Source organism: Gracilinanus agilis, chromosome 5, assembly GCF_016433145.1.
Source record: "Gracilinanus agilis isolate LMUSP501 chromosome 5, AgileGrace, whole genome shotgun sequence".
Lineage (NCBI taxonomy): Eukaryota > Metazoa > Chordata > Mammalia > Didelphimorphia > Didelphidae > Gracilinanus > Gracilinanus agilis.
In genome coordinates this window covers 108,317,843-108,343,794 of record NC_058134.1, presented here as the reverse complement: position 1 = coordinate 108,343,794, position 25,952 = coordinate 108,317,843, and the positions used below count along the sequence as shown (strand labels likewise).

General features: G+C 35.3%; 1 protein-coding gene across 2 annotated transcripts in view; it reads left to right on the top strand.

The window, feature by feature from the left end:
- AGK (acylglycerol kinase) overlaps positions 1 to 25,952 on the top strand; it is a 113,920-nt gene that overhangs the window by 27,519 nt on the left and 60,449 nt on the right. For both annotated transcript variants that reach the window (XM_044678155.1, XM_044678156.1), the window contains exon 3: positions 24,073 to 24,112. In XM_044678155.1, coding sequence (XP_044534090.1) covers positions 24,073 to 24,112 — 40 coding nt within the window. The remainder of the gene's footprint in view (positions 1 to 24,072; positions 24,113 to 25,952) is intronic.

Genomic DNA, 25,952 nt, shown 5'->3' with positions numbered 1-25,952 from the left:
ATAGGGTGGATTTTTATGACATCGCTCTTTATTCTGTTATCCTTTCTACCTTTCTGACCATGTCTCCACTAGATTATCATCCCTGTCCCCTACCTTCTGATTGTGAATGTACCTCAAATCACTGTTGGGCCCTCTTCTTGTTTCTCTACTCTCTGTCTCTCCACATGCCAACCCCCTAATTTCTGCCACCACTCAATTCCATAGATTTAGCTATCTCTACAGATAACTCAGGTCTTGCTATCCATCTCTTTCAAGTTCTTTTCATACATTTACAACTGCTTATTAAATATCTTTACCCCATAGATTCATTCTGTTTCCTAATTTCCTTATTTATATAAAGGGCACCACCTTCTTTCCAGTCATCCAAGTTTGCTGGCTCAGCCATCTTCTACCCCTCACTTGGCTCACTCCCTTTATCCGATCAATTGCCATATCTTGTTAATACTACTTCCACAAGTATCTGTTGCTTGCATTCCTTTCTCTCTACTTCTATAGCCATCACTCTCATCACCGCCAACATAGATTAATGGATTAACATTCTAATTGTTCTCTTTGTCTTTTTCATTCAATCCTCTACTCCAAAGAGCTACCAAAATGATATTAACAAAGTCCGGGTTTTATCATGTCCCCTGCTCACAAAGCTCTAGGACCTTCCTCTTGCCTTCCAGAGAGAATACAAATTCCTCTTTTAGATGTGTAAAGCTCTTCTCACTTTGACTTTTTCCCTCCTTTCCGGGGTTACTCTGTATCACTTCCCTGCACCTCTGTTTATGTTCTGACCCCAGTGGCCTACCTGCTTTCCCTCATTCATTTCTTTCTTCCATTTTTAGCTGTATAGAAATAAAGGTCTTAATGAGATTTCTTCTTCTAGGCCCCAGGGTTCTATCATGGACCCCTTCTCAGTACTACTTTACTCTGTTGCTTTTTTAAACTGAGAATTTCCTTCAGAGATTGAAGCAGAAGCTGGATATAGTGGTAAGAAGACTAAACTAGAAGTCAGGACACATGAGTTCCATTTCATACTTTATAAGTAACAATGCAAACTTGGGCAAGGCATTTAAAATAAGTTTCTTAGGATGGATTTTTCTGAGAGAACTGTAGTAACATAAAACATCCAGTCACATATTTTAATGGGAAATTATTGCCAAGTGAAAATATTTAATTTTTATCCAGAAGAAATATATGATAAACTTTGGGGTACTTTGTGAGACATTTATTGGTTCTGATTTGGTTAAGATAGTAAAAAATTTTATAGTAAATTTAAGAAATAGTCCTAAAAAAGCTTTAGAATTCCTAGACAAATATTTGATATGTTCTTCAAAGTAAGAATATATAGGGAAATACACTTTGTTCAATATGGTTTAGAAAAGCATGAACTGGGCACAGACCCATCCTAGATGGATGTATGTTATTCTTTATCTTTTATTTTAAGTTATGAAATACTCTGTTGAGGGGAGAAAGAAGAGAAAGGAGACAGAAGTGTGAAGAAATTACTTTTTATTTCTATTTTAAAACTTTGTAACTTCTTTGAAAACAGATTTTGTCAGAGACTAGGTTGCAAAAGGGTTGTGCAAGTTTTATGAATAGGATCCTAAGATTTATATCTGGAAAGAACCTTAAGAATCATTTAAACCAACCCACTCTTTTGACAGATGAGGAGACTAAAGCCTGAAGAGTTTATGTCCAATACGCAAAGAGCCTCACCAGAGCCTTTTGGGTCTATAGCCAGGCTTTTTACCATCTCACCTGGAAATTTAAATATTTTATGTAAAATGGAAACAATGCAATCTGTAGCTTCACTGAGAAATAGCTAAGAATTAAGAGTCACCTAGTCTAGACTTAAGAGAAGAAAAAGAAAACCTAGTTAGAAAAAAAAGGCTATCATTGGGAAATTGCTATTCCAAATAAAGGGCATGCAGTGTGATCTTTCTCTTTCTTTTGCCAGTGAAATGAAAAAGGATACAGGAAACCTGAGCACTCAGATTGCTGACTGAAAGTACAGGGAAGGAGATCTAAATTGTAGGATTAGCTGAACCACTAAAGATAAGACTCAACCTTCTGTTGAGAAGGAGCTGCGGGAACAGGGCTTTAAATCCAAAAGAAACCAGATCAAGCTGAAAACAAGCCTGAGGTGTTACCAAGTAGGTGGAGACCAGAAAGCCCCAAGTGAAGGCAAGGTCTTCCCTTACTGCCTGTAAGGACTTTTGTCATATCTAGTCTGTTTGGGACAATTAGTGGACATATGGAGAGAGGTTAATGGCAAGTTATTGAGCTTGTTCTCTTAGAGAGAATGTACTAGATTATTAGATTAATCAGTGATTAGTAGGAGTTGAAGATTTCTGAGAAAGGAACCTTTATTATATTTATATGTGTACAGTATGTGCTTTTTAAGTTATCCCATGTTGTATATCCAATTTAAATATAGTTTTTTTTTAACATTTAAATTTTTTAAAATAATTTTTAAATAGAAAAAGCAGAATTCAGTTGGAAAATATTTTGTAGGCTCATTTAATCAGTTAACCACAGCTGTAGTTTGAACCAGGAAGCTATGCATAAGCAAAATATTATCCACCTACTGGTAACAAATCTTAATTGCAGACAAACTGTTTTTTTAATTAATTAAGAATATTTTTCCATGGTTACATGATTTATGTTCTTTTCCTCCCCTCCTCCCACCCCTCTCCTGTAGCTAATGAGTAATTCTCTTGGGTTTTACGGGTGTCATTGATCAAGACCTATTTCCATATTATTAATATTTGCATTAGGGTGATTGCTTAGAGTTTACATCCCAAATTATATCCCCATCTACCCATGTGATCAAGCAGTTGTTTTTCTTCTGTGTTTCTACTTCCACAGTTCTTCCTCTGAATGGGAATAGCATTCTTTCTCATAAGTCCCTCAGAATTGTCCTGAATCATTCATTGCATTATTACTAGTACAGAAGTCCATTACATTTGATTGTGCCACAATGTATCCATCTCTGTGTACAATGTTCTCCTGGTTTTACTCCTTTTACTCTGCATCAATTCCTGGAGGTCTTTCCAGTTCACATGGAATTCCTCCAGTTTATTATTCCTTTGAGCACAATAGTATTCCATCACCAGCATATACCACAATTTGTTTAGCCATTCTCCAATCGAAGGGCATTCCCTCATTTTCCAATTTTTTGCCACCACAAAGAGCACGGCTATAAATATTTTTGTACAGATCTTTTTCCTTATTATCTCTTTGGGGTATGAACCCAGCAGAGGTATGACTGGATCAAAAGGCAGACACAGACAAACTATTTTTAAGGAAATAGCTTCTAGAATACTTGTCTGAAGCATGTAAAGTAACAATAGGTATCAAATTTGTAAATAAGGATCAATTCTTGAGGCAATTCTTGTTTATCAGGATGAAAGGAATTATATGTAGATATAAAGTTCCTATCCTTAGAAACATTCAAGAGCAACATGGATAACAACAATAAATCTTGGATAGTTTAGACAGTTATTTGCTTGTGGTTCAGAAGATAGAGCAGATAATTTTTTGATATCCTTCTAGGGAGCTTCTTTTATCATTACTAGAATGTAAGTTCTTTACAGGTTTGGATTATTTCATTCTTTGTCTTTGTATCTTCAATCCAAGCATAATGCCTAGTTTATAGTAGCCCCTTAAATATTTGTTGGTTAATTGACAATATATTTTCCTGGGGGAGTGGTGAGCTAAAGCCGTGCACCTGACAGACTAACCCATACAGTAGGAAGTAGAAATTAGGAGTATTGAATGTTGAGTTAGAATGGCATACTAGATACCAGCTGGCATTTGGAGTGGTCAGGGAACATCCTTAAAAGTATACAAGAAAATGACAGGTATATTGTACCTGTGTACCTAGGTCAATGGGATGGGGAACTTACCTGTGCAGAGACTGGCAGACATAGTACTAGAGCTTTGGTATCTTTAATAAAAGATTACCTGCCTGACTGCTTTTTATGATATCTTACTATGTAATAAAGAGAGAAAAGATGAAGGTCACAATTTTGCTACAATTTGCTATAAATATTCTACATTCTAGGAAGAATGTATTCAAACTTCAAGTCTCTCAACAAAACACAAATCTTATTTGTAAAATGGGACCCTCTGTATATTTCCCGTGGTACTGAACTATATAGTATCTGTTGCCTTAAGGATTAAGAGAAAGAATTTTTATTGAAGGCACAGGAGGTATTGCTACTCATTCTGTTTGGCTCAACTCTAGAGAACAGATAATATTGCTAGATGGTGTTATGATTAAAAATGATAAAGACTGATATAAATATAAAAATTAGTAGTTTAATTAAAGCCATGGCCATGTTGGTAAAATATATATAAGACCATGCCTATCTTTTATATTTACCACCAGAGCCCATTCTCTCTGCGCATCAGTCAGCCCTTCAGGAAGATCAAGAGACCTTACTTAGAGATCTCCTCCCATTTAAACTGTCCTATGCGTCCCCACGCCCAAAGAACTGGAAACTGGAAACCCATTGGACCACGGGAAATGTAGTTTGATAGTTCCCACGTGTCCATAAAAAATATATATATACTTTTAAATGGCATCTCCCAAATTCCAATTATGCAATGGTTAATTTTATTGCTACATTTTATATTCCTGCCGGCTCTTGACTTGAATTTTCCACTTTCAGCAAATTGCAAAATTCAACTACAAATTTTTAAAGAAGTCAATTTAAAAGTGGCCTTCAATTTTAAATTCTCAAATGAAAATGAGGTGAACCTTTTGCCATTCCAACAGTAAATTTTTTGCCTTCCAATTGTCCTTTATATCATAGTTGTCAAACACACAGGGCTGACTGCAGCCCACAACTGCAGGGCTGAGTACTGCCCAAGCCATTTTAAAATGTAGTTGGGAAATGTTGAACAAGATAAATAAAAATACACTATCACAGTGATCATGTTAATGTGTGGTTTCCAAATCAATATGAAGGTTGCAGACATATTGCTTTATACGATGTCATTCAAAAAGTTGTAAGTGCCTATTATGTACCAGGCACTGTACTAGGCAATGTGAATACAAATACAATGAACAAAACAATCCCCATTCTCAATGAGCTTACATCCTAATGGATAGACAGGGTGTTCCAAAAGTCTTACTGCTAAAGTGTAAAACTGCACCCTAGACTTTTGGGACACAATGTACCTATATAAAGAATACATGTACAGAGGATAAATATAGATGAATATGATGTAGTTTGAGAATAAGAGGCTTTAGTAGTTGGAGTACAACACCATGTTGTACTCAAGCTGAGTCTTGAAGCAAGAAGCATTTGGTAAGGAAGGATATTAATTGTGAGATGGAAGTGATGTGCAGTGAGACAGCAGAAGAACAAGGTTAAGAATGGTTTAAAAAAACAAACAATTTATATTTTATTCTAGAGATGATAGAAATCCAGAGGAATTTATATATTGCTTTAAGAACTTCAAAACTCTTTTTCCCCCCTACGACTCTGTGAGATGGGTAATCGCATATTATTTTCTTTATTTTGTAGAAGATGAACCCTGAGGCTCAGAGGAGCTAAGTAACTTGCCCAGAATCACACAGCTGCTGTGTACCTTCTCTGTAAAACAAGATCTGATAGCTTGCATGGCACCTTATTTCTCGCATTTTATGATGCTTGTAGAAATCAGTGTCATTTAAATGGATAGATTGCAATATATAGCCATCAGAAGCACTTCTTCATGACTCTTTATGGAGTTAGCTACAGGCATATGTCCCTCACATAATCTTGTCCCAATCAATTTTGTTTTGCAGTAACGTTATTAATGTATTATGACCAAATATTGTCATAACATTATGAAACTCTACCGTGATGTGATTTGACAGGTTCCATAAGACATAAACTGTTTGGTTTAACTTCCCTCTAATGATGTTTCATTTACTATATTATTTTTGTGCAACCAGTTGATAGTGTTGGGTAAGGAATATTGTCAACTATATTTCCCTTGTTCTCATTTGCTACTTAGAAGTAAGACCTAGTATCTCCAGTAATAGCTGATAGATAGACCAAGATAAATGAAGGTTTTTATGAGGAGATCTGCAGGGAGCAAAAATTTTTCATCTCTATGTTTAGCCAAAAGATCAGATGATCCTGAAAACCATTCAAACATCATGAACAATTTTTCTTCCCTTGGGGTTTTCCAAATGAAGAACTATCCATTTTCCACTAGTTTTCTTAATATCCATCTAAGCCTAGATGATCAAACATTTCTCTAAGCCAAGGGGTGTGTGTGTGTGTGTGTGTGTGTATGCCTCTACTCAGTCATATGCCATTCTCTGAAGTTTATTTTTCTTTATGGTTCTACTCCCACTCCAATCTTCTGCTGCTCTACAGGGCTGCCAGAGGACACAGCTATTGGCAATATAATGTTTAATTTCAGAGCAAGAAAATAGTCTTGTACAAGTTGAAGTGGTTGTTATAAATGCCATACTTGGAGTCTGTTTTGCTGTAAAGCATAAGTTTGTGTTGGTATGCTGTAAAGGGAAATCTGCTGGTACAGATTGCTGCACAATTTGCTTTTAGATCATAGTGGGAAATGATTTTTTTGGGGGGGAATAGGATGTATCAGTATGATTTCTCCTTCCCTGCAAAGTTGTTATTGTAATAAAAACATCTTATTCTGCAGTTCTACAGTAATAAATAAAACATTAGAGATGCCTTAGAATAAATTTAGAACAACCCTTTACCTGTGATAGCAAAAAAAGTTCATGCCCTGGAAGTCTTTGGTATGTGGACATCAGCAAATTTTCCTAACTTGACGACTTCTAAATTATTTATTCTAAAGGCTTCTTTGGCAAATGACAAATTGCAAAGAACCCTTGAACATAAAATTAAATTTTGCATTCCCCTTTCAGTTTTTTAAACCAAATTGTTTTCATTCCCTATAGTCTGTAGATTTTTTTTTTTACCTTCGTACTATTTGTGTTCTCTCTTTCCTCCTTCCCCGTTAGTGATAATGCTTATACAATCTCTTTAAAAATTATTTTCTTCTGTTCTCTTCAGTATCTTCTGATCTTTAAGATGTCCACATAAACCATGGTGAACCTCCAGGTTAATGGTCCACTCCTGGTGTTCAACTGACTGTGACAATTGAGTATTTATAATCACATCCTGATTCTTAAAGTTATTATCAGTATAATCTACTGGAAGTTCTTAACATTAAGTGACAAGGTAGACTATTGCAGTAGTCCAACTCTGAGAAGATGAGGTGCTGCACTGGAGTTGTGATGTCAGAGAAGAGAAGGGGATATATACTAGAGATGTTAGGAAGTTAAAATTGGTAGGCCTTGACAACAGGTTAGATTTGGGGGTTAAGAGACAAGTAAGAGTCAAGGATGTCAACTAGATTACAATGACTGGGATAGTGGTGGTATCTTTGATAATAATTGGATAGTTAGGAAGAGGGGAATGTTTTGAGGAGGAGGAAGATAATGTTGAATTTTGGACATGTTGAGTTTAAGATGTGAAATTGGAGGTCAGCAGTTTAGTTCTGGATTAGCAGATTTGAGGATTATCAGTATTGAGATAATAACTAAGTATAATACTCTAGCAGTGGTTCCCAAACTTTTTTGGCCTACAGCCCCCTTTCCAGAAAAAATATTGCTTAGCCCCCTGGAAATTATTTTTTTTTAAATTTTAATAGCAATTAGTAGGAAAGATAAATACACCCGTGACCATCACCACCTTCCCTGAATCGCTGCAGCACCCTCCAGGGGGCGATAGTGCCCACTTTGGGACTCACTGCTCTAGAGGGAGAGAAAAGGATTCAGTTGGTTTGGGATACCAATGATTACAGGGTGTGATCTGGATGAAAATCTATCAAAGGAGACTGGGACATGGTCATATAGGTAGGAAGATAGTCAGGGAGAGTAGTGTCATGAAAACTTAGAGAGAGGAGAGTATTTAAAAGAAGAGAGCTATATTCAGTGTCAGATACTGCAAAGAGATCACAAGGTAGGCCCTTAGGTTTGTCATTCTGGTGCTGAGGATTGATACCATTTAGAACTCTTATTTTCAAATGATTTTTTAATCTTGTACTACATTCTTTTAAATGGCCTTAAAGATGCCAAGGAAGACTTAATTTTAGGGTAGATTTTAATTCTTAAATGTCCCAAAATCATAAAGCTGTGTATGGTATAAATCAGCTGGTAATCAACTTGGTTATGTTATTATTGTTGTTGAGGGTTTTTAATCCAAATTGGGATGTGAATATTATAAGATCGATTTTCTTATAATTTATAAACTGACTTGTGTTGTCATTTTCTCGCACTCCATTCCATTTGGTATATTAATGTTTAGCATATTACTACCTTCATAAAGCAGTTTGGTTTAAAATAACACTGATAAACTAACAGAAATTACATGATTTCCCCCCAATAGATGCAGAAAAGCTTTCGACAAAAATACATCCATTCCTATTAAAAACACTAGAAAGCATAGGAATAAATGAATCATTCCTTAAAATGATAAGGAGTACCTACCTAAAACCATCAGCAAGTATCATCTACAATGGGGATAATAAGATCAGGAGTGAAGCAAGGATGCCCATTATCACCACTGTTTAATATTGTGTTAGAAATGCTAGTTTTAGCAATAAGAAAAGCAAAAGAAATTGAAGGAATTAATGTAGGCAACTATCTAAACTAAATTATCATTTTTTTGCAGATGATATGATAGCATACTTTGAGAATCCTAGAGAATCAACTAAAAAACTAATAGAAACAATAACTTTAATAAAGTTTCAAGATATAAAATAAATCCACCTAAATTATCAGCATTTCTATATAATATCATTAAAGTTCAGCAGCAAGAGATAAAAAGAAAAATTCCATTTAAAATAATTAGATAGTATGAAATACCTGGGAATCTACTTGTTAAGACAGACATAGGAATTATATGAATACAATTACAAACTTTTTTCACACAAATCGTCAGATCTAAACAATTTTTAAAAATTGCTCATGAGCAGACTAAGCAGACTAAGCTAATATAATAAAAATGATAATTCTACCTAAATTAATTTACTTACTCAGTGCCATATCAATCAAACTGCCAAATAATTATTTTATAGAATTGGAAAAAATAACAACAAAACTCCACTGGAAGAACAGATCAAGAATATCAAGGGAACTGATAAAAAAAAAATGAAAGAAGGTACTTAACCAGTACCAGACTCAGACTGTACTGTAGAGCAGTAATCATCAAAATAGTCTGGTACTGGCTAAGAAATAGAATAGTAGATCAATGGAAAAGACTAAATACACAATATACAAGGGTAGATGACCATAGCAACCTATTGTTCGATAAACCTAAATATCCTAGCTTTTGGAATAAGAACTCACTGTTTAATAAAAAAAACTGCTGGGAAATTTGGAAAACAGTATGGCAGAAACTAGGGATAGACCAGTATCTCATATCTTACAGCAGTGTTGGCAAACCTTTTAGAGATCACATGTCACAACTGTACCTTCAAGCTGCCTGTGAGCCCCCTGCAATACCCCATACTGCAGAGGGAGGAAGTGCTTGCATTAGGTGATTGGGTGGAGGGGTGGAGCATGTGAAAAATGTTCTCAGGTACTTTGGAGAGGGTTAATGGAATAGCCTCCTCTACCAGGCCAGGGCATGTGTGCCACATTTTTAGATATAATGAGTGTTACCATAATTAAATTAGGGGAACATAGAATCCTTTACCTGGAAGATCTTTGAGAAGGGAAGAATTTGTGAACAAATAAGAGATCATTATAAGATGTAAAATGAATAATTTTGATTATATTAAATTAAAAAGGTTTTGTACAAACAAAATGAATGTAACCCAGAGCAGAAGAGAAACAACAAACTGGGAAAAACTTTTATAGCAAGTTTCTCTGATAAAGGTCTAGTTTTTCCAGTTTATAGAGAACTAGGTCAAATTTACAAGAATATAAGCCATTCCCCAATTAACAAATGATCAAAGGATATCAAAGCAGTTTTCAGGGGGCAGCTGGGTGGCTCAGTGGATTGAGAGCCAGGCCCAGAGATGTATACTCCTGGGTTCAAATCTGGCCTCAGACACTTCTTAGCTGTGTGACTCTGGGCAAGTCACTTAACCCCCATTGCCTAGCCTTTACCACTCTTCTGCCTTAGAACCAATACATGGTATTGATTCTAAGTTGGAAGGTAAGGGTTTTAAAAAATAAATAAACAAAAAAACAAGCAGTTTTCAGATAAAGAAATCAAAGCTATATATCATATGAAAAAATGTTCTAAATCAATCTTGATTAGGGAAATGCAAATTAAAACAATGTTGAGGTATCATTTCATACTTATCAGATTGGCCAATATGACAGTAAAGGGAAAGAACTAAATATTGGAAGGGATGTGGCAAAATTTATACACTAATGCATTGTTGGTGGAGTTGTGAACTGATCCAACCATTCTGGAGAGCAATTTGGAACCATGTCCAAAGGGCCATAAAATTGAGCAAACCCTTTGATCCTAAAATATGACTACTGGGTCTCTGTTCCAAAGAGATCATAAAAAAGGAGAAAGGACCTACTTGCACAAAAATATTTCTAGCAGCATTTTTGTGGTGGCAAAGAATTGGATATTGAGGGGATGTTCATCAACTGGAGAATGGCTGAATTGTGTATATATTGGTGATGGAATACTATTGTGCTATAAGAAATGATAAGCAAGATGATTTCAAAAAAAGCCAGAAAGATCTGCATGAACTCACGCAGAGCAAAACAAGCAGAACTGGGAGAATTGAGTATACAGTAAAAACAATATTTTGTGATGATCAACTCTGAAAACTTGACTACTCTCAGGAATACAATTATTTGGGACAATTCTGAAAGACTTATGACAGGGAATTTATCCACCTCTAGAGAAAGAATAGTTAAAGTCCTTTGTGAATATTTCTGTATTCTTGCCCTCATATTTCTAAATATTCTTCCATTACCATGAGCTGCCTTCTTTTATGTATATTTCCAGAAACATTAATATTCTATCATCTCTAATCAAAAGATATACAGATTTCAAGGGACATAGGCAGAGGTAAAGAAAACATTTCGTTGTAGCACTCTGTTTGCCACCTGTAATCATATAGTTTATATTATTTATGAATCATTGCCCTTTGAGTATCATGAGTCATTATAAGAAACAGGAGAAGTAAATACAAACATTCAGCATTTCACAAACTCAGTCTTTGGAAGAGAAATTGACCCCAACCCACTGGCCTGGGTGACAGGTAATTTGTTTTTGTTTTATTGATACTTTTTGTTTTTTGCATTCATCTTTTCCCCATAAATCCATGTTGCATTCTCCCTTATAACAAAAAAGAATGCTTAAGCAAAACTAACAAAGCAGCTTCTGAGAGCACATGCAACATTTTGTGCCTTTTGGAGAGTTGGGAAGTGGATTGCATCATTTGTTTTAATGGATCATGCTGTTAACCTGAGTTCAGTTGTCTTTTAGTGCTATTATAGTTATTGTGTAAATTGTTTTCTTCATTCTATTTTTATCACTTTCCATTAGTTCACATACTTTTCTTCATAGTTCTCTGACTTCCTTGTCATTCTAGAGGGTTAGGTAATATTCCATTACATTCACATGCTATCGTCTGTTCCACCATCCCCAATTTTATAGTTTTTTGTTTCCTGTCCTCTTGGTTTTGCTATTGCAAAAAAGCTGCTGCAAATATTTTGGTAAAAATGGAACCTTCTGAGTTTTTACTTCCTTGGGATATGTCTTATAATAGGATCTTTGATCAAATATCATGAACAGCTGATTGGCTTTTCTACCAGGATCCAAAATTGTTTTCCAGAATAGTTAAGTAGCATCATGTTACTCAATTGGAGGCTATAAAAGTCTATGGTGCTGATTTTTACATAGGCATCTTGCCAGGGAGATCATTGTCTCTCTTCTTGGAAGTTTATACGTCAATGAAAACCCGGCCCTCCCCTCAGTACCACAGAGCCCACAGTTAGCCTTAATTTAATTTTTATTCAGTGACACTTAGAGGGATGTTCATCCTTGATAGATTAAGACATGGCTGTTTCTAGCCTCTTATCCATATCTCTTCAATTCCTTAAGGGGTCACATCTCTGGTTATGGCACCTAGTGCCAGTGCAGATGGTGTCTGTTATAGGTTAAAAGATCCCGACTTAAAGGTACCTGAGAAGTCATCTCATTCAATCTCTTCATATTGTAGATGAAAAAGCTGGTTAATAAGTGGTAAAGAAGTTTTCATGGATTTATAGCCTCAAAATCCCTGTTTTTGAATTCTTATTCCTCCCAGCCCAAGATCTTTGCCATGTGACCTATGGGCAACCCAATTGGTTGGTTCAAAAAAGGGATTAATATGATTTTTGTTAGCTTTGTAAATCATCATACTCACACAATATAGGACCTGCCTTGATGTAACTTTACAGAGTATTGAACACATATGGTTCTTTTTTGTGTCATGGACTTTTTTAGTTTGCTGTAGTCTATGAACTCCTCAGAATAATGTTTTTAAAGGCCTAAAATAAAATAAGTGCATTTACAAAGGAAACCAATTCTTTTGAAAGTTAGCATTTTTTTTTTAAGCTTATGGGCTATAGGTTAAGAACCTTATTTATAGGGTATGGAAAACTTGTATGAGGCCCCTTAAAAATTCAGGAAAATAATTAGCAAGCAATGGTGTCATAGTGTGATGTGTGTTTACGATTCAATACAAGCATGTCTTTACTTGCAGCCTCCTGTGAAGGGAGGGGTATTGCTTTGGCAAATATGTGATCAAAACCCATGATAGATGTGACAATCACTTCTGTAGGCTATAATTTTTTCTCTAATGCATAGTTGCACAAGAATGTTGACACAACTTGGCCAAAGAGTCTTCTGTTCCAGAATTGCTTTGGATGCTATGTTTTATGTACATCAGTATATGAGGTGCATTGGGCATACAGAGGCAGAAAAGAAATAGTCCTTTGACTCAAGGAAGTCATCTTCTGCTGTGGACCTAACCTACCAACATGCACAATGAGAGGGTGTTAGGAAAGGCTTCCGATGTGAGGTGATAACTGATCTAAGCCTTGCATGAAGCCTAAGTTTCTAAAAGATCATGGAGGACATTCCAGGTATGGAGGGAGAGGGGAGCAGCCTTTGCAAAGGCACAAAAGTGGATATAGAGAGTACCATCTCTGAGGGGAACAATAAGTAGATTGAATGTGAAAGGGAGTGATATGAAATAATTATAGAAAATTTGCTGAGTGAAATTATGAAAGGCTTGAAATGCCAGGGTTAGAACTTAATGTATTCTTTTGTTTTATTTTATCATTATTTTATTTTAATAGCAAATTTACACATAAGTTTTCCAATTTTATATGTTTTTGTTTTTTTAATTTAAAACCCTTAACTTCTGTGTATTGACTTATAGGTGGAAGATGGGTAAGGGTAGGCAATGGGGGTCAAGTGACTTGCCCAGGGTCACACAGCTGGGAAGTGTCTGAGGCCGGATTTGAACCTAGGACCTCCTGTCTCTAGGCCTAGCTCTCAATCCACTGAGCTACCCAGCTGCCCCTCCAATTTTATATGATTGATGTTGTTTCCCTCACTTCTTCCCTTACTCTTCTCAGAGTTGACAAGCAATTCGGTCTAGATTGTACATATATTATCACTCAAAGCATATTTCCATATTATTCATTTTTGTAAGTGAATAATCTTATAAAACCAAAATCCCAAATCATATATCCAAATAAATAAGCGATAAATCATGTTTTCATCTGCATTTCTGCTCCAACAGTTCTTTCTCTAGAGGTAGATAACATTCTTTTTCTTAAGTCCCTCAGAATTGTCCTGGATCACTGTATTGCTGTTAGTAGCAACATCTATCACATTTGATTGTCCTACAGTATTTCAGTTGCTCCCGGTTCTGCTTATTTCACTCTGCATCAATTCATGTAGGTCCTTTCCAGTTCTTTCTGAAATCATCCTGTTCATCATTCCTTATAACACAATAGTATTCCATCATTATCATATGCCACAGTTTGTTCAGTTGTCCCCTAATTGAGGGACTTTCCTTTAGTTTCCAATTCTTTGCCACCACAAAAAGCAAAGCTATAAATTTTTTTGTACAAACAGGTCCTTTACCATTTTTTAAAAAATCTCTTTGTAATACAGACCTAGTAGTGGTATTGCTGGATCAAAAGGTATGTATTCTTTAATAACCTTTTGGGAATAATTTCAGATTGCCCTCCAGAATGGTCGAATCAGTTCACAACTCCACTAGCAATGCATTGGTGTCCCAATTTTGCCACATTCCCTCCAATATTTATTATTTTCCTTTACTGTCATATTGGCCAATCTGATAGGTGTAAGGTGGTACCTTTTAAGGTTGTTCTCATTTTCATTTCTCTAATCAGGAGAATCATTTTTTCATATGATTATTGATAGCTTTAATTTCTTCATCTGAAAATTGCCTATTCATGTCCTTTGACCATTTATCAGTTGGGGAATGACGTAGATTCTTATAAATTTGACTTAGTTCTTTTTATGTTTGAGAAAAGAGGCCTTTTTCTGAGAATTTGTTATAATTTTCCCCCCAGTTTATTGCTTCCCTTCTAATCTTGGTTGCATTGGTTTTGTTTGTACAAAACCCTTTTTAATTTAATATAATTAAAATTGTTCATTTTAAATCATGTAATGTTCTTTATCTCTTGTTTGGTCATAAATCTTGCCTTCTCCATAGATCTGACCAACAAGCTATTTTACATTCTCCCAATTTACTTATAATATTACTCTTTATGTTTAAATCATTCTGACCTTATCTTGGTATAGGGTATGAGATACTGGTCTAAACCTTATTTTTGCCATGCTGTTTTCAAATTTTCCCAGCAGTTTTTGTCAAATAGTGAATTCTTATCCCAAAAGTTGGGATCTTTGGGTTTATCAAATAATAGATTGCAGAGATCATTTACCCTTAATCAATTCCACTGATTCACCCTTCTATTTCTTAGCCAAAACCATTTTGTTTTACTGATTATTGCATTATAATACAGTTTAAGATCTGGTACTGATAGGCCACCCTCCTTCACATTTTTTTCATTAGTTCCCTTGATATTCTTGACCTTTTGTTCTTCCAGATGAATTTTGTTATTTTTTTAAAGTTTTATAAAATGAATTTTTGTTAGTTTGATAGGTATGACACTGAATAAGTAAATTAATTTAGGTAGGATTGTCACTTTTATTATTTTAGTTTGGCTACCCATGAGCAATTAATGTTTTTCTAGTTGTTTGCCTTTAACTTTATTTGTGTGAAAAGTGTTTTGTAAATTGTGTTAATATAATTCCTGTATTTGCAAATAGATTCCCAAATGTTTTATATTGTCTAGAGTGATTTTAAATTGTATTTTTCTTTCTTACTCTTATTACTGAGTTTTGTTGGAAATATATAGAAATGTGGATGATTTATGTGAGTTCATTTCGTATCCAGTAAGTTTGCTAAAATTACTATTTCAGCTAGTTTTTTAGTTGATTTCCTAAGATTCTTTAAGTATACCATCATATCATCTGCAAGGAGTGATAGTTTAGTTTCCTTATTGCTTACTTTAATTCCTTCCATTTCTTTTTCTTCTCTAATTGCTAAAGTTAGCATTTCTAATAGTCATCATGGGCATCCTTACTTTACTACTAATCCTATTGAGAAAGCTTCTAACTTATCCCTATTGCAGATGATATTTACTCATGGTTTTAAATAAATACTACTTATTAATTTAAGGAAAGGCCCTTTTATTCCTATGCTATCTAGTGTTTTCAGTAGGAATGGGTGTTGTATTTTGTCACAGGCTTTTTCTGAATCTTTTGAGATATAATCATGTGATTTCTGTTATTTTGATTATCGATATGGTCAATTATGTGAATGGTTTTCCTAATGTTAAACCAGTTCTGCATTCCTGGTATAAATCCCACCTAGTCATAGTGAATAATCCTAATGGTATATTATTACTGTAGTCTCTTTGCTAGTATTTTATTTAAGATTTTTGCATCAATGTTCATTAAAGAAATTAGTTTGTAATTTTCTTTCTCTGTTTTTGGTCTTCCTGGATTATTTATCAGCTCCATATTTGTGTCATGAAAAGAACTTGGTAGGACTCCTTCTTTGCTTATTTTGCCAAATAGTTTGTGTAGTATTGAAATTAATTGTTCTTTAAATGTTTGATAGAGTTCACTTGTGAATATATCTGGACCTGGAGAGTTTTTCTTGGGAATTTCATTGATGACTTGTGTAAGAGTTTAAATGTAGGTTGTATGCTAAATATAAGAATTCTAAAGTAATATTGTGGATGCCGATTTAAAAAAACTGTAGCTTAAGTCAAAATGACTTTTAGCAGCTTTATTTACAAAGAGGTAGAAAGAAAGTGGAAATAATGTAGATAAAGAGGTAGATTCTAATAAGCCTATCAGCTCTTCTCCTGAGAAGCCAGGCTCAGCCCGGAAGGGCTTCCCCAAGACTGTCTACACGTGGATTTCCCAGTAATCTTCAGCCAGAAGTCCCAGTGGTGTCTTCAGCGAGGGTTCTAACAACACAACCTCCTCCAAAGCCAAGGCAGGAATCTCAGTCACTCACCCAGCGAGCCACCACAGGATCTAGGGAAAAGGTCTCCTTCAAGCCAGGAAAGGAATCTCTATAACCAATCTCTCCAGAATCCAGGAAAGGAATGAATACTAGACCATGTTGGTCTCTTTTTATACCCCTTTTTTCCATGTCACTTCCTGTTACTCCTCCTTCACAGAAGCCAATGGCAATCTTTCAATTTGCCTAGCACTGCCCAAGGAGTGGGGGGGCAGTGAACTTTGGAGTTGTTACTTACTCTGGTAAGTGACTTGTGAACTCTCATACTTAATGGTAAGTAGGGGTACTTTAAGATCTTGATTTTATTAGCTAAAATTAGACAAGGGGAGAGTTAATTCTATCTTCACACTTGTTCAATTTCTTTTTCTGAGATGGGATTGTTTAAGTATTCTATCTCCTTTTGTTAATATAGGCAATTTATATTTTTGTAAATATTAATTTCCCCAGATTATTGAATTCATTGTCATAATTGGGTGAGATAGCTCCTAATAATTGCTTTAATTTCCTCTTTATTGGAAATGAAATCTCCCTTTTCATTTTGATACTGGTAATTTGATTCTCTTTTTCTTTTTTTTTTTTTAAAGCAAATTAACCAGTACTATATTTTATTTGTTTTTTTTTTAATAGAACCAATTCCTAGTCTTATTTATTAGTTCATAGTTCTTTTACTTTCAATTTTATTAATTTCTCCTTGATTTTTTTAGGATTTCCAAGTCAGTCTTTAACTGGGGATTTTTAATTTGTTCTTTTCCTAGTTTTTTTAGTTGCATCCGCAATTCATCGATCTGCTTTTTCTCTATTTTATTGATATAAGCACTCAGGAATATACATTTTCCCTTGAATCCTACTTTGACTGCGTCCCATAAATTTTTATATGTTGTCTTCTGATTGTCATTCTTTTCAGTGAAATCAGTGATTAGTTCTATGATTTGTTCTTTGAACCACCAGTTTTAAAGATTTAAATTATTTAGTTTTCAATTAATTTTTAATTTTCCTCTCCAGGAACCCTATTGATTATAATTTTTATTTGCATTCTGATCTGAAAAAGTTACATTTATTATTTCTTCCTTTCTGCATTTCGTTGTGAAGTTTTTATGCCCTAGTAAATGATCTATTTTTGTATATGTACCACTTGCTGCTGAAAAGAAGGTATATTCCTTTTTATTTTCATTAAGTTTTCTCCAGATATCTAACAACTTTAACTTTAACAAAATATCATTCCCTTCCTTTACTTCTCATTTATTTTTTTGTTAGATTTATCTAGTTCTGATAGAAGATTGAGATCCCTCACAAGTATAGTTTTGCTATATATTTCTTCCTTAAACTCCTTTAGTTTCTCCTTTAAAAATCTGGGTGCTATACCACTTGGTGCATGTATGTTATGTACTGATATTTCTTGACTATACTACTTTTAATCAAGATGTAATTACCCTCCTTATCAGATCTATTTTTGCTTTAGCTTTGACTGGGGTCATGATTGCTACTCCTGCTTTTATTGTCTCAGTTGAAGCCCAATACATTCTACTTCATCCCCTTACCTTTATGCTGTGTGTATTTACCTGCCTCAACTATGTTTCTTATAAACAACATATGGTAGGATTCTGGTTTTTAATCCACTCTGTTATCTGCTTCCATTTTATGGGTAAGTTCATTCCATTTACAATCACAGTTATTATCACTGTGCATTCCCCTCCATCTTGATTTCCTTTTTTAATCCTATCATTTTTCCTCTTATTCTTTTCCCTCCACACCAGTGTTTTGCTTTTAGTCACTCACCCACTTCCCCTTCCTTTATATTACTTCCCTTCCCATTACCACCCTTCTTATTCCCTTCATTCTCTATAGAGTCTTTTTTGATTTTTTTATTTTTTAAGCCCTTACCTTCCATCTTGGAATTGATACTGTGTATTGGTTCCAAGGCAGAAGAGTGGTAAGGGCTAGGCAATGGGAGTTAAGTGACTTGTCTAGTGTCACACAGCTGGGAAGTGTCTGAGGCCAAATTTGAACCTAGGACCTCCCATTTCTAGGCCTGGCTCTTAATCCACTGAGGTACCCAGGTTCCCCCTATAGGGCTTTTTAGTCACACATACCCTCAACTTCTCCCTTCCTTATATTACTTCCCTTCCCACAACCCTTTTTCTTATTCCCCTTCTACTTCTCTATAGGGTGAGATAGGATTCTATACCCTAATGAATCTGGTTTTTCTTCCTTCTCTGAATCAATTCCAGTGAGAGTAAGGTTTAAGTATTACCCATTACCACCCTTATCCTCCCCTCCACTTTAATAGTCCCTTCCCCCGTGCCTCTTGAAATGATATAATTTACCCCCTTTTATTTCTCTCTTCCCATTTTTCTTAGTACAATCCTCTTTTTTTACTCCTTGTTTTGTTTTTACATGTCATCCTAAACAGCTTACTACCATACCCTCTGCCTATGTATACTTCTCCAAACTACTATGATTATGATAGTAATTTCTAAGAGTTACAGATCTCATATTTCCATATAGTAATATGTGTAAATAGAATTAGCTCGATCCCATTAATAGTCAAAAATTACTCAACCCAGGCGTGCTAATGACGTCACTCTCACCTCCCTTAGTGGGAAGGGGAGACGAGTTACCCACACGTGATAATAAGTAACAAATCAAGAATAAGGGACTGCCCTTTGGGCAGTCCAAATCAATGTAGAAACTGCCATTTGTCCATTTGAATTAGAGGTGGACCACAGGAAGTGATGAAAGACACTATCTCTTTAAGTAAGTTAGTGAACTTCCTGTGGGGGCAGTTGCCGTCTCGAACTGGAAGAAGAAGCATCTCCTGAGACCACAGACAGATTACGCTCTATATTGTCACGTGGGTAAGTTAGGCTGGCTTCCTTGGCCTAGCTGGGCCAATTCTAAACTCTGCCTATCTGGCTGTTGGGCCCTGTGGCTTATAGCTTCATTTATTTAGCCTTTTAACCTCCCTTTTCTCTTTATTCCTACTTTTATCTACCTGATTGTAAATAAACTCTTCAACCCGATGCTGACTTGGGTCTGATTTAATTATGGAATCAACCTAAATTGTTGATTCCTGGCGGCCACATATTTTTAATATATATCTATAAATACATAAATTTTCCCTCTTACAAATATAAACAATCTGACCTTATTGAAGCCCTCAAATTTTTTCTCTTATTACTTTTTTATGCTTCATTTGTATTTAAGCATCATGATTTTCTATTTAAGTTTTGTCTTTTCTTCAGGAATGCTTGGAAATCTTTTGAGGTAAATGACTATACTTTCCCTTGAAAGAATCTAGTCAGTTTTGATGGGTAGGTAATTCTTTTTGTAAACCCAGTTCCCTTGCCTTCTGGAATATCATATTCTATACCTTTCTGTCCTTCAATGTGGAAGCTTCCAGATCTTGTATAGTCTGGATTTGTGCTTCATGATATTCAAATTATTTCTTTCTGGCTGCTTGCAGTATTTTCTTTTTGGCCTAGAAACTCTTGAACTTGCCTGTAATATTCCTAGGGGTTGTCATTTGGGGATTTATTGCAGGAGGTGATCTGTGGATTCTTTACATTTCTATTTTAACCTCTTGCTCAAGAATATCATGGCAGTTTTCTTGGATAATTTCTTGTAATATGATGTCTAGGAATTTTTTTAGGCTTTCTTATTGGTCATGACTTTCAGATAGTCCAATTATTCTTAAATTGTCTCTTCTGGATCTTTTTTTCCAGGTCAATTGTTTTTTCAATGAGATAGTTCATATTTTCTTCTATTTTTTCATTTTTTCGATTTTGTTTTACTGTTTCTTGATGTCTCATGAAGTCATTAATTTCTATTTGTCCAATTTTAATTTTTAAAGTCTAAATTTCTTCTATGGCCTTTTGATCCTTCTTTTCTGTTTGGTCCATTTGACTTTTCATGGAACTCTTTTCTTCATTGGATTTTTGTGCCTCTTTTTCCAGTTGGCTAATTTTGCTTTTTAAGCTGTTATTTTCTTTTTGCATTATTTTCATTTCTTTTTCTCATTTTTTAAACCTGTCTTATCTGATTTTTCAATTATTTTTTAAGTTCTTCCAGAGCTTGAGACCAAATCCTGGTTTTTGTTTTGTTTTGTTTTGTTTTGTTTTTTAAGGTTTGCATGTTGATTGGATCCCACCATTTCTTGCTGGCTTTCTACTTTGCTCTTTGCCCACATAGAAATTTTTGAGGGTTTTGCTCATTTTCTCAGCCTTTTTTTTTTTTTTTAAACCTGTGGACTGGGAATTTAGAAAGTTGCTTACTGATTCTGAGTCCTCTGCAGGCTTGCAGGGATTTTGTCCTGGAGCTAGGTCTTTGGGGTATCCATAGAAGCTTGAAAGGGCCTGGGCCTTCAAGGGGGTGGGTCTGAGGTGCACTTTTGGTGGTATAGCCCTCATCCCAGGATCCCAAAGTTAGCCTACACTTAATTGCAGAACCTAGTGTAGTAGGTGGGAGAGTAGTCAACCAGTACTCCTCTGTGGTCAATTTTGCTTCTGGTTCCCCCTTATCCTGTGAAAATTGACTCTCTCTGCCTATCTTTCAAGTTGTATTCAGCTGGAGAGCCCCCTCACATCTTCTTGCTGTTTGTTTTTGAGTCCTATCGTTTTGAAGCAGTTTTTAAATATTGGTTTGGAAGGATTGTCAGAGTGGTTTAGGCTTTTGCCGCTACTAAGCCACCATCTTGGGTTCCCCTCTCCCCCACAAAGTATTCTTGTGGAGGTAATAGGAGCCACTTATGATTTTTTTAGAAAGATTTCCCATGGTTACATGATTCTTGTTTTTACTTTCCCCTTCATCCACCTTTTACACCCCTCCCCATATCCAATGCGCATTTCCACTTTTTGTTGTGTGATCAATCAAGACTCATTTACATATTATTGATAGTTGCATTTGTGTGGTTGTTTAGTGTCATATCCCCAACCATGTCCGCATCCACTCTTGTGTTCAAGCAGTTGTTTTTCTTCTGTGTTTCCACTCCTGCAGTTCTTCCTCTGAATGTGGGTAGCATTCTTTTCCATAAATCCCTCAGAATTGTCCTGGGTCATTGCATTGCTGCTAGTACAGAAGTCCATTACATTCAATTTTACCACAGTGTATCAGCCTCTTTGTACAATGTTCTCCTGGTTCTTTTTCTTTCACTCTGCATTAATTCCTGGAGGTCTTTCCAGTTCACATGGAACTCCTCCAGTTTATTATTCCTTTGAGCACAATAGTATTCCATCACCAGCATATACCACAATTTGTTCGGCCATTCCCCAATAGAAGGGCATACCCTCGTTTTCCAGTTTTTTGCCTCCACAAAAAGTGTGGCTATAAATATTTTAATACAAGTCTGTTTATCTATGATCTCTTTGGGGTATAAACCCAACAATGGCATAGCTGGATCAAAGGGCAAGCAATCTTTTATAGCCCTTTGAGCAAATTAAAAATCCCCAGATGAAAACTAAATTAGAAATACTAAAAATCAAGGGAGAAATTAGCAAAATTGAAAGTAAAAGAACTGTTGAATTAATAAATAAGACTAGAAGCTGGTATTTTGAAAAAACAAATAAAATAGACAAAGTACTGGTCAATCTAATAAAAAAAAGGAAAGAAGAAAACCAAATTAACAGTATCAAAGATGAAAAGGGAGACCTCACCTCTAATGAAGAGGAAATTAAGGAAATCATTAAAAACTATTTTGTCCAATTATATGGCAATATATATAGCAATCTAGGTGATATGGATGAATATTTACAAAAATATAAATTGCCTAGATTAACAGCAGAAGAAATAGAATACCTAAACAGTCCCATATTAGAAAAAGAAATTGAACAAGCCATCAAAGAACTCCCTAAGAAAAAATTGCCAGGGCTTGATGGATTCACAAGTGAATTCTATCAAACATTCAAAGAACAATTAATCCCAATACTATACAAATTATTCAATGTAATAAGCAAAGAAGGAGTCCTACCAAATTCCTTTTATGACACAAATATGGTACTGATTCCAAAGCCAGGTAGATCAAAAACAGAGAAAGAAAACTACAGACCAATCTCCCTAATGAACATAGATGTAAAAATCTTAAATAGAATCCTAGCAAAATAACTCCAGCAAGTGATGAAGAGGATTATCCACCATGAGCAGGTGGGATTTATACCAGGAATGCAAGGATGGTTCAACATTAGGAAAACCATCCACATAATTGACCATATCAACAAGCTAACAAACAAAAGATCACGATTATCTCAATAGATGCTGAAAAAGCCTTTGACAAAATGCAGCACCCATTCCTATTGAAAACACAGGAAAGTATAGAAATAGAAGGACCTTTCCTAAAAATAAGAAACTTAGTGATTCTTATAGATTAGCAGGTTTATTTATTTGGATTTTTTCCCCCTAACCTTGATATTATAAGTAGGGAGCACTTTCCTGCAACTGTGGCAAAGAGCAAAAAACTTTATTTTTTTTTATGTTAGTTCAATAATAGATGCAAAAATGGATTTGAATTCTTATTGAAATGTAGAGAACACCAAATCTATAATTTTAGGGAAAAAGAAGAAAAGAATGCAAGTAAAACAATCTTTTTTTTTTTTAAACCTTTTTTCTGTCTTGAAGTCAGTACAGTCTATTGGCTCCAAGGTAGAACAGTGGTAAGGGCTAGGCAATGGGGATCAAGTGACTTGCCCAGGGTCACACAGCTGGGAAGTATCTGAGGCCAGATTTGAACGTAGGACCTTCCATCTCTAGGCCTGGCTCTTAATCCACTGAGCTACCCATCTGCCCCCTAAAACAATCTTTTTAATTAAAAAAAATTTTTTTTAATGAATTGCTTTTTGGTTGGCCCATTCAAGTATGGATATTAGTAATGGGCTAGAACCACTTGAAGCTGTTATATTAGTACTGCCAGCAAATTGCATCCACTCTTACACTGAGCCGTCCATTCAACAAATTGTGGAATTGTTAGCCAAGAGAGCTGCATAGTGCCATGATGCCACAGACTGCATTTAAAGGTTTCTTAAACCTTGATGCTAAATAGATGAACTTACTCTAACAGCTTCCTTTTATTTTTTCTAAACTGATCTTTGTTATGCCAAAAATGTTCTATTTATTCTATATTATGGGCAGTGACATTGAAAAAGACAAAGAAGTCCAACTTTAAATGAAACAGAAAAGAAAACAGAATAAGAACAAATCATTTCATTGTTGTCTAGTGACTTGAGTAATCTAGCTGGGGAAGGACTAAAAATGGAAAACGTAGAAATAACTAACCCAGGATTTTCCCCAGTGAGATTATTTTTTTAAGTTTTTCCATGCTATGCTATCTGTTTCCTAAGACTTCTTTAATAATTTAGAAGGAATGTTTACATATGTTTTGCAAAACAGACTCTTTTGTTTAAATCCTAAACTTCTTATTGAAAGCTAATGTTCATTTCCCTTTTTCTTTTACCTTAACAGTGACAACTTACTAAGGAGAGCAGCCTGTCAAGAAGCCCAGGTAATACATATAATGTGAAAAAATTAAATTCCACCTTTCTTATCTCAGTTGTGCAGTACTCCAGCTACAGACTATTCCAAGATATCTGGCTGGATGCAATGCCTCACTTCAGTGGAATTGGAGCTCTTCCTAAAATGAGGAGCTGCCTAAAGCTGTGAGGGAGTTCTTAATGGAACACTAACAGATTAACCATCTGATGAACAATAATTCTTCCTCCCCACAAACTTTCACCCCTTTGGGATTTATTTGGTTCTATTATAACCTCTTGGTGGCACATTTGCCCTAGTTTGGACTCCTTGATTTGCTTTTACGTGAAGTAACTGCTGAAGGACTAATCTAGCTATGAGCTATCCCTAAATTTAGATTAACTATGAGGATTATGTTCATATATGGTACACTTTAGGACTTGCCTCTCTCAGTTTATTGATTGATGCTATTAAAGCCCATCTTCAAGATTATTTTTTGTTGTTCTAATGCAATCCCTTCATTTTACAGAAGAATAACCTAAGTCTTAGTTAAGTTATATGACTTGTCCAAGGATCCACAGCTAGTCAGTGAAGGTGCCAGGATTTAAACCAAGGCCTTCATGCCTTTTTTGTGGGTTTTTAGCTTTCTTTAATCAAGATGAGTTGCAAATTTCAAGGAGTTTAGTGACATTTTGAGAATACATTGTGTCTGTTAAGCTTATCATGTCAGAAATACAGAGAAAGGAATCAAGTCATCAATGGAAAAGAGAATAGTACATGAGCTGGAGAAGTGGGTGGTAGACAAATTCACTTACATTCCTGAAATATTTTCAGAGATGACACTGACAATCCATACTATTAATAGATTCCCACTAAAGTGGGAGTCATAAAAGCACTTTAACTCTGTTTTAAAACCTTGTCAAGTTTTCTGTTTTAAAATATTGTTTAGAAATGTTTTGTTCTGATAGGGACATTTCTTTTAGAATTAGTTCTGAAGAACCCTCTTGCCAACACAGCCTTTACAAAATAGGTTGTAAATATTTCAGGCTCCTAGTGCCACCTCAGCTGTTGGGGAAAGTGGGTTTTTTTTTTATTGAAATTGCAGGTAACAGCTAAGCTAACAAGTAGTAACTGGAAATTCCTCTTGGGAGAGGGAAGGTGACTGCTTTAAGAAAGGAGAAAATTATTTGTTTTTGATTGGGAGGTGGCAGTCATATAGTTTCACTAGGTTAGTGTAGAATTGTAGTTATGAGGCCATTATCTCCTTTTTTTCAGCATTTTGGAGAGTTAGCATGTTCACTAACAGCAGACTTTCTTGCTCACAAAATAAAGGCTAGAAGGACATAGTAAGGACATTTTCCTTATAATCAACCTGATTAATTTAGACCAGCAAATAGACCATATTTAGCTTAGAATAAGTTTAAAAAAAAACTGGCTGAAAGGGAAGAAAAAAGGCCATTATTACTGGTACAGAACTGGAAGGATTTTTAACACTAAGCTGGTCTAAAGTCTAAAAAGTTTATTGCCAACTCAAAAGGAATTTTACTAGATAATACTAATAGTTAAGCTAGAATAAAGCTTTCTAGTAAGGCTTGTGGATCCTACTAGAGTTAGATTAAATCAAAGATTAGTGGAGGCAGCTAGATAACAAAATGAATAGTGTGCCAGGAATGGAGTCTAGGGACCTGAGTTCAAATGTGACCTCAGGCACTTCCTAGCTGTATGACCCTGGGCAAATCACTCAACCCCAATTGCCTAGCCTTTGCTGCTCCTCTGTCTTAGAATTGAGACTAGACAGAAGGTAAGGGTCAAAAAAAAAAAAAGAACGTATTAATGAAAAAGTTCGGATTTTCAGTAGTAAAGCAAACTCAAGT